This window comes from Ixodes scapularis, unplaced genomic scaffold (genome assembly GCF_016920785.2).
Source record: "Ixodes scapularis isolate PalLabHiFi unplaced genomic scaffold, ASM1692078v2 PGA_scaffold10__122_contigs__length_95168666, whole genome shotgun sequence".
NCBI classification, from domain to species: domain Eukaryota; kingdom Metazoa; phylum Arthropoda; class Arachnida; order Ixodida; family Ixodidae; genus Ixodes; species Ixodes scapularis.
In genome coordinates this window covers 50,114,697-50,124,468 of record NW_024609836.1, presented here as the reverse complement: position 1 = coordinate 50,124,468, position 9,772 = coordinate 50,114,697, and the positions used below count along the sequence as shown (strand labels likewise).

The 9,772-nt window shown below is 43.7% G+C and overlaps 1 protein-coding gene across 1 annotated transcript; it reads right to left on the bottom strand.

The window, feature by feature from the left end:
- Positions 1-1,621: 1,621 nt before the first annotated feature.
- On the bottom strand, positions 1,622-9,256 carry LOC120849988 (N-terminal kinase-like protein). Its single transcript, XM_040222319.3, has 4 exons — positions 9,115-9,256; positions 8,587-8,724; positions 4,201-4,297; positions 1,622-1,831 (listed from the first exon to the last, which is right to left on the bottom strand). Exons 1-4 carry the CDS (start codon positions 9,250-9,252, stop codon positions 1,683-1,685), a joined length of 522 nt encoding a protein of 173 aa, XP_040078253.1. The 5' UTR covers positions 9,253-9,256; the 3' UTR covers positions 1,622-1,682.
- Positions 9,257-9,772: the final 516 nt, after the last annotated feature.

Sequence of the window (9,772 nt, the reverse complement as noted above, 5' to 3'; positions counted from 1 at the left end):
GTGATTCCCTCCACGCGCGAATGGCTCGTAGCGTCAGCTGCGGTCCAACATGAGGTGATGCAACGAAGTATAACCAAGTTGCCTTGCCCGCCTCTATAGACCTTTCTCTACTCCTCAATAACAACAAACTTCGGTTCGCTTCATGGAAACATATCCCCCCCCCCCCCCCCCCTCATATTTGCCTCATCCGGGAAGAAACTATGCAGAGCGCAAGTTCGTCTGCTTCTTTTGAAAAGGTTGTGATGACGTCACAACGCCGAGCTCTGATTGGCTGATTGAAGGATAGTGGGTAGACCTCAAGGCAGCTTGCTTTGAGGTTACCCACTAGCAGTCGGAGCCAATCAGAACTGGCCCCTGCAAAAGAAGACAAACTTGCACTCCGCATAACATTTTAGCGAAACGTCTGCTGTCGTTAAGGTGATGCAAATCCAGTCTAGCATTAACTGGAACAGAATTATATTCTTCCCATGACGATACCTCCTGACCAGCACTACATCTAAACCAGACCGGTGAACATAATGACCATTCGATGTGGTTGCACCCTCCGCTTGAAGTAGCATCGTCTGGTGCACAAAAGCACTCATTCATTTTACCATCAGTGCCCAGAGGCATTACCAGGCAAAGAGGGGAATAAAAAAATATATATATATATATATAAATAACTTGTACATTAGGTATACAACATTAGACTATGTTTCATAACCAGGTAGCTCGCCTGCATACTTTCACTTTTTGCACTTGTGTTGTTTCGCTCTTAATATTCACAAATGACGGTAGAAAAGAAAAACGGCACTACATACCCTGATTACTTTACACTTTACTAGTCTTCATATATCATCCATTCGACTGGTCAAAAAGACTGTGTAAATGGCGTCCATATGTTCTCACACTAATCCAGTATATCACTTCATTAGAGGCATTCTATTATATCATGATTTGTTTTGCTTCTATCTTTTTAGTCTACAATATTGTATAATGATGTATAGTGTTTTGCTGGCTGCTGGTCTTACATACTGGCATTCTTGCTTTCGTGGACCAGCCCATTTTTATCGGCATTTTTATGTAAAAAAACAAAAAAAAAAAACCAAAAAACTTATTACTCTTTTTTGAGGTTTCGCCCGCCATCTTGGATTTGATGGTGAGGGCATAGATTTAATATAATAATCTTGTATAGAGGGAAAGGTCTCATGCAGACGGGCCGCTTTGGAACAGCGGGGCTTAGACGCGGACGTTCGTGGTCCTGATCGGCCCATATTAGTGGCAATGCCTTAATATGCAGGAAGCGGCAGCAAACCATTGCCTGTAAGGTCTGTACCTAGTCCTTTACTAGCTTGCTTTGCAGAAGAACACAGGAATCGCGCGCCGGATAGCAAATAAAGTTGACAAGCGCTCGAGCAACTTCAACTCGTCGCGGCAAAACGAACACACCTAACCTTTCGTCTGCTTTCTTTTTCTGCTCTTCTGTCGCTTTCTTTCTTTTGGGACCTCCGACGTCAGCGCTCAGGTTTTGCCGCGTTCTGCTCCCATCTAAAGGTTCGTTGGAAAGAGGTCGACGGCCGCCATCTTGGGGTCACATGACTGCAAGCACGCACGAGAGAGAAAGAGCAAACGAAGCCATGCGTAAACGGTAAAAGCGACCCGGTAACAGTTGGTTTTATTGTGAACATTCGTAAAGCGCTCGCTCAGAAGTCCTTCTTGACGCCCAGCTTCATGGGCCCCGCGGCCTGACGTGCCGCTCGACGCTCCTGAAGCTCCTTCTGCCGCTGCAGCCGCTTTTCCTCTCTCAGCCGCCGCGCGTCGTCGCTCTTGGCGTCGCCTTTTCCCGAGGACGCTAAAAGAATGCCAATACTATGTACCGGTCTAATAAAGCCGTGCACGTGGAAAAGCGAAACAAATTACCGCGAAATTCCACCGAAGCATCCACTTCCTTCAAGCGCCCACTATGTTAACATTTCCCAAACTCGGGAATTCTGCGAAGTAAGCGTTAAACCACCCGTTTTACCGGAAAACCGCCCATGTCTAGATTAACTTAGTGCTGAGTGAAAATGGGGTGGGTTCTTCCTCGGTATTTTGCAGTAGGAGTACTACGAATATAAGTATTTGGAACACGCAACACTAAACTCCAAAAAAATATTTTTGCTCTTATTTCACGCGCTTGGTCAAGACGTGTATGCACTCTTGTACACTTTACTAAATAAAGTAATATAATGTGAAGTGCCGGGTTTTTTTTTTTATTGTCGCAGGGACCTGGTATATTAGGGCATTCTTAATAAATTTAATGTTACAAATATTTTAGTGGGGTTTTTTCTTTTACTTTTTCGATTTTACTTAAAAACATGAAAGCCTAATTTTAGATACTTAGTCTACTAATTATCAACTCACACCTGTGCCCTACGATACCTAGATAACATTACTTGAAAGGAATTGTTTCTTTATTTCAGGATGTTTTTTTAAGTAATGCTTTTGACTTAAAAACGAAATCTCCTATACCTCCTTTTAGAGTTCTCGATAGATTTCTGTCTTGTTTTCAACGGCTCCTGCTGGTTTTACTGTGACCAGATCACAAAATACTGAATCGGGAATGTTTACGTCAAAACCTTGCAAGTCCGCTGAAATATTGAGGGTGCAGGATTTGGAAAATTATTACTATTTTTTATTTAAGTATGGCACCGCCCCCATTTACATTAAATAGGAAAGGGATTGATACGCTGTGTTCTCAAGGACGTTTCATTTTTCCCGAGCCTTTTTAAGCCACTTTCTCATTTTTTAGTGTTCGTAAACTGCTCCTCGACAAGGGAAAAATGAAGAGAAACAACTGGAAGAATTCTGAATATGCTAAAATTAAAAAAAAGAAAAAAAAAATCAAGCATTTTTAAACACAGATTGTGTTATGTAGGCCTATGCGAATATTTGAATAATAGATTCGAAAAATAAGCTATTCAACATTCGCTTTGAGATGAACTGCGATAGTCGCAATTTTCGAAGTGTGGACTGCGGAGGGTTAGCCCCATTGAGCGCGCTTCCCACCGAGCACCGGTGCACCGTGAAGAAGCAAATCCCGCGGTGCTCGCTTCTGCGGGTGTTGCTTCTCCGCAGTGTACAGGTGCTCGCTAAGAAGCATGCTCAACGGGGCTAACCCGCCGCAATCAACACTTCGAAAGGTACGAATGTTGCAGTCGCACGCTTAAGAGGCAAGCATGCTATGAAAGCGCGATGGTGCATGCGCGCGCCTGGTGCATTTAGAAGGAAACGAAAACTTTGTAAATGCTAACATCTACATTGCAGTAAAATTTTTGAAATTAAACTGTTGCTATATGCAAGAGTAAATGTTAGACAGAAGTGCCCTGACAACTTGCACTCATCTTTAGCGATCATCCTCTTTATTTTTTTTAAATTCGAGATTGAAGTAGAGATATTTGTATATAGCAAGAAGATTTATAAGTTCCTCCATTAGGTATAGCTCGCCCTCTCTATAAGTTTAGTTTTATGTCAAATGTGCTATTTACTTGCCGTCCCAATGTAGGCACTGGACTTTCTGAGGCCACAGCCCATAAATATAGATAAATTATAAACTAACCTTGACGAGTTCAGCTAGGCCTCCATTTATGCACGGTGCACTAGTAGAAAAAACCTCGAGAAACTATTTCATATTTGGTTAGAATATGTTTGGCCAAAACCATTACTCGCACTGAACTCGCTTCCGAGTCAAAATCTAAAATCTGCACATCCCTAGATGCGTGGTGCCCACAGCAGCACCACCACAGTTGCTTGATGTCAGATCGTTGAGTATTTGTATGTGGTATACTCCGTTCATCCCTAAGCTAAGACTGCGGTGGGAGCTACGCCTTCACTGAACCAACCAACTGCCTCCCTTTCGTCACTCGACCCAGCTCTACATGCGAGAATGCGAGCGAGCGTAATCACGTGACACAGGATCGACGTATATGATGGTCTGATGTGCTCGTAGCTTCCACCGCAGTCTCAACTTATGGATGAGCTGAATATAGCGGGGAGCTCGTATTAATGGGATCCACATTAAGATTGCAGTGCATGAAAGGGACAAATTTTTCGAGAATTCGCCTCGCTTCTAAGTTGCAACTAGATCACTTTTGGTACTGACGTCCGATTGATTTTGGCGGAAATGTGGCAGCCACCTAAATGCTGACGGACAAGGTAGATTGGCATGTCTTTTGCACTGACCTTGGCCCGATCCCCAGCTGTCCCAGTCGTCTCCTGTCTCCCAGGAGTTGCCTTCTCTTCCTTGAGGACTCTGTTTTGACGTTGTTTTCGGCTTGGCCTGGGTGGGAAGCATGGTACCAAGCACACTACATCTGATTCCTATATCCACTATGCTATTACCAGTAACCTGCCTAATATAATACTTCTATTGAAAGATGTTAAGCTGGACTCATGTAGTAGCAACTTGCTAATCATTTGGGATTACCTCGTTGCTTCAGCACTGCAGCTTTTGTTAAAATTTGGGTTGTGTGGTTAATGTTCAAGCCTTTAAGTTATACAGTGTAGACCGCATATAACGTATGTCGCGGGAGTCGCGAAAATCCGCACTATAAGCGGTACCGCACTATAACCAAAACATCAATTTTTCAGGCCAAAATGCCTGCCATCAGACAACTTACCTTAGTAAAAGAATTTATTTTATGTTAGATGAAAAATAAAGCTTTAGTTTGAGGAAAGTCTTTATTTCATCAGACTAGTACACTTCTCTCTCAAAAGTGTCACACATTTTGAAAGAAATGAGCGACTTTTGCCTGGCGCAGCCTTTTAACGGCGTCGCGGGTTGCAGACGAACGTTGCGAGCGTTCAGGATTGCTAACCCTAATTACTTTTCTCCGGCGATGAAAACGCGTGAAAATTCGCATCCCTTATACGATACGCGCCAGTGATACCTTCAACTTGAGCACAGGCATGAAATGCTCCAAATAAGAAATCCGGGCGATGTTCGAAAACACAAATGCTTAGAAAGCACTACTGTAGTCGAAGTAAACAAACACGACGACACGGGCGTTTCTGCCGTCTTGAGAGTGCCGCCACATCACCGCATGAGTAGGTGGATCTTCCCTTCTAGTACGTGCTGGATTATCATAGCGACACACAACGAATATTCACAGTCAAGGATAGCGCTTTTACGCAGAACGATGAGCTTCTACGCCGTCGATGATCAAAACCGACGCGATGTTTGCGGATAGAAGCAGCCGGCCCGCGACCGGCATGCAACGCGCGCGAACACTTCTCCTCGAGTTGCGATTGGTCTGTCGTTGCGGTTGTTTTCCAACGCAGCAGAGGGACGCACACACGTGAACGACACGTGCGTGCGTCCCTCCGTCGCTATGGCAACTGAAGCCTCTCTCTTCGCTTCTTCCCGCTTCTTCGAGCAACCTCCTTGCCCCGCGAGTGCCGTTTGCGGCTCGCGCCGTTATCTAGTGTCGCACAGGGAAGCGTGCTCTCAGCGTCGGTCAGTCGGCGCGGTCGCCGGGCTCTTCCGAAAACCGCACTATAACCGGTATTTCCCTTCGCGCGCCTGCATTTTAAGCGGTATGTAATTACATGGAGTTCTATGGGAGGCGAACCGGTGGTTTAAAAAAGCCGCGTTATACCCGGTCCTGCACTATAAGCGGTTACGTTGTAAGTGGTCTATACTGTATTCTTCTGTTCTATACCCACAATGAGATTTTGTGTTAGCATCCTTAGTTTTTTTTAGTGTGGCAAAGCCATTGACACTCAAGTGTGAAAGCCATCTTTTGAATTTCATAACTGTGTCAATGGTTTGTCTCTATCATTAAATTTTACATTGATCCACAAATCTTCTGATGGAACAGAGTAACAGGTTTAAAGTAGTTCCCTAAACAGATATGAACACCATTAAGTGCTAAGTTATCTACCTAGAAGTCTACAATATTTCCTTGGCGTCTGTCAATGGCTGTAACATGTGGTGTGTCGAACCTTATGAGTAAGAGAAGTGCTTATGGCAGTGGTTCTCAACCATCGATTTTTCAAGGACCCCTTCTGGGTCGGCGGAAGTGAAGGGGGACCTAATCCGCCGGGGGGGGAGGGCGATATTAGACGTTTGCGATGACAAAAAGGTAAATGAAAACTAAATGTGTGCAAATCGACTTTTGAAGCTCTGAAACAGAGGATAATCAACCCCACTCGTTCGGCACAAATGGCTTGGTCTATTTACCTTTGTGGGATGGCCAGCATCAATTAAAAAGGGTTTTATTGCTCGTCTTAACTCACGGTCGGGGGCTTCAAGGACGCTAGGACGACCTTCAGGGACCCTAAAGGGTCCACAGACCCCATTTGAGAACTACTGGTTTATGGCTTGAACAAAACTCAATTAACATTTACATCATACATTTATGTGACCCAGAACTACTTCACGTTTGTGTCAGAAAACTCATTGTCATAACATTGTGCAGAAAAACCTGTTTAGAACGAACCCACAAACAGTGAATTATTGCCGATATCAAACTCACGCAAATTTTAAATGAAAATGCATGTAAAAAGTACTTTTTATAACAAACAACATATTGGCTATATCAAACTTTTTCCCCCAAGAAGGCTTCCAAAGACGCACAAACAATCGTCTTCTAGCCTGTCCCTTCCCCCAAAAAAGAAGTACAGTGGACTCCCATTAAACGAAACTCGCTTAAACGGAAAATTCGGATAAACGGAACTCTAAAGGTTGTTTCGGTTGGTTTCCTATGTATTTAATGATAAATTCTTCGGGTAATCGGAACCCCCCTTTTTGCTTACTTCGGTTAAACGGGACCGAAACCGAAACTACCCATGGCGACCGCGGACATCGGAAATAGCTACAGCAGTCTCACAACCATGGAGTACGCAATAGCCAAGACTGAGGACACTTTAAAGGGAAAGGGGTTGTGTTAGAACAAAATTTATACAAATATTATTATAAAAAAAAAAAAAAAAAGTTGTTAGGCTAGGTGACGCGAGGTGCCGCTCGTTACAAAGGGTACGGTACAGCCATTCATCCATCCATCCAAGCCATTATATTAAGGCAATCCAATCCAGTCTTTCTACCGCCATTAGGGTTAGCGCCTCGTCTGTTGCGCGTCACGTTTACCATCGAGTACACAAACCAGCGTCCGCTTGCCGTGTTGTGATGGCAGCGGTAAAAAAGCGGCCGCACCAAGCGATCTCGCTTGCTACGAAAATGAAGATCCTTCAAGAGCTGGATCGTGGTGACCTCTCGAAGACGGAGATCGCAAGGAAGTTCGATATCCCGAAGTCTACACTCTCAAGGATATCAAAGGACAAAGAAAAGATTCAAGACGCTGTAAAGCGCGGAAGCTTTGCCACCGACCGAAGGAGGATGCGAAAGACGCCTTTTGAGGAAATAGAGAACGTCCTTTTTCTCTGGTTTAAGCGCGCGCGAAGTGCTAATTTCCCGATCAGCGGCCCCATCCTCGAAGAAAAGGCTGGAGAGATTGCGTCTCAGTTGGGAATAGATAACTTCAAAATGAGCGACGGTTGGCTCAGCCGTTTTAAAAAGCGCCACGGCCTAGTCTTTAAGACTATTTCTGGGGAAGGTGCAGCAGTCAACAGAAACCTTTGTACCTCCAAGGCATGCACACCTACTTCGTCAAAAAGCGATTACAAAATGCAAAACAAACTACCATTACCTCTTTTTTCTAGTCAGCTACATTAGCTGGACATCATGCTTGTGAAATAAAGTCATATTTCACTCATTTTATGTGCTTTGCTTTAATGAAACTTCTGATAAACGGAACAAATTTTTCTGTCCCTTCGAGTTCCGTTTAAGAGGAGTCCACTGTAGGAAGGAAAGAAAATCCCAAAAACTCAAGTTGCAAACAGAATTGAGCAAAGAGAAGTGATTCAGAAGGGGAAGAAAGCTAAAAACTACTCTGCACGCACACACAGAAAAAAAAAAATTAACCACAAAGCGTTTGCCCATGAAGAGAAGCGATTCAGAAGGGGAGATAAGCTAAAAAAAAAAACACTTTACATTCATGCAAAAAAAAAAACAAAAAAACTTTATAGTGTGTTGTTACAAGGCAGAAGTGAAGAAATGAGAAAGGAAGAGAAGCTCTCGCCTTACCACGAACGCATTGTGAAAGTTCGTTGTAAATGGGTTTTGCTATATCAAACTGATCGTAGCGTTTTCTGCTGTTTGTTATAAACAAGTTTGACTGTACTAATGGCGAGAACATTTCCTACAACTTCAACAACTCTCCAGTTATCCAGGCATACTGGAATTCCCACACAGAATTTTCGGTTTGCACAGTCATCCCTCTTGGTAGATGCTGCACCAACATTAAGAGCTGAGCTACCATCTATCAGAAGTAAACAGAACAATTCGCCATGGTGTTATGTAGTCACATGTTCCCTGTAATAAATTTGTGCTTTGTTTTTAACACTTCCAAGTGCTGACAGACGTACAAAGTATGGTGGCAAAAGCTACATTTTCAGTTATTGAATCCGATAGTGCTACTCAGCACATTGGTACTAAATATTATCTTTCTTTTGCAGTTAATGAGGGCCTCTGGCATTCTGCCAGCGAACAGCCCATGCAAGTATTCTCACCCGAGATTGCTTGGAAGGGTTGACTTGAGCAGCGCTCGAGAAGAAGTCTGAGGTCGCATCGTCCAGAGAACCGCCACTTTCCCAGTTATAGGAACTTGCCGGCTTGCAGTCAGTTCTTTCTTGGTGGCTCTCGCTTGGCTGCGGCAGGGATTCAGGTCATCAGCAACTCATCCATGAATCAATTATTAATAAATAAATGAGAAGTAAATAAATCGATTGCTTAGTAAAAGTTATTCTATACATAAATCAACAAATTATTATGTGGGTGGACAACTATATGAACTGACCAATGTAAAATATATAACTTGATTCATTGATTAATTTGTAAATCTACCATTTTAATGAACATAAAATGTCTTAATCAATTAATAAATAGAATAATTAACCTAATGAACTTATCAACTGGTGAACCAATCAATGCAACATTCGTAAATTGATTTCTTCAATTAACTGTTCCACAAATCAACTAATCATGCACCTTACTAATCAAGCAATCAATAAAGTGAGCTGAAATCGGGAGGGACTCACAGCGGCTGGCTCCTCCTCGAAGCTCTCCCAACCGCCATCCTCCCATCCATCCTGAGACGGCGAAGAAGCCACGGTGGGTGAAGCTGGCGTTTTGTTATGGCTTTGTTTTGCTGCAGAAGAGTCTTCCTGCAAGGTCATTACGTCTCCATGTAATCTAGACTATAGTATTTATAAGGAATATACAAAGAAATCAAATACTCGTGAGGCGGTTTCACGAAACGCCCTTTCCCTTCTGGAAAGCCGCATTCCGCCACGTTGACGAATAGCGTCCGCCACTTTCGACACTTGTTTACACGCAGACGCTTGGTTATTGCAGTCGTTTCTTGGTGCTGGTCAAAGGCCCAGCAAGTCAAGTGGCTGCGTTGGTGACAGAGCTCGGCAAGTATGATTGGGGACATTTTTGGCCTGCGCAAATACAGGTTTATTTGTTTCCTTTCGGAGTTGCCTCGGTGGCATCTGTCGGGGAATGCATGGTTGCCGATGAGTTGACTTCTCGATCAATGAGGTTTGTCTCAGGTCCGGAAACAGATTGGTATTTATAAAAATCGAGTACCAGACAACGCTCCTTTGTGTCGCCGACTGCTACGGCAGACGCAGCCAATCGTGACGCAAAAGAACTCGACAGAGCTGAAAAACACTGCCTTTAGGCTTAAAGTGA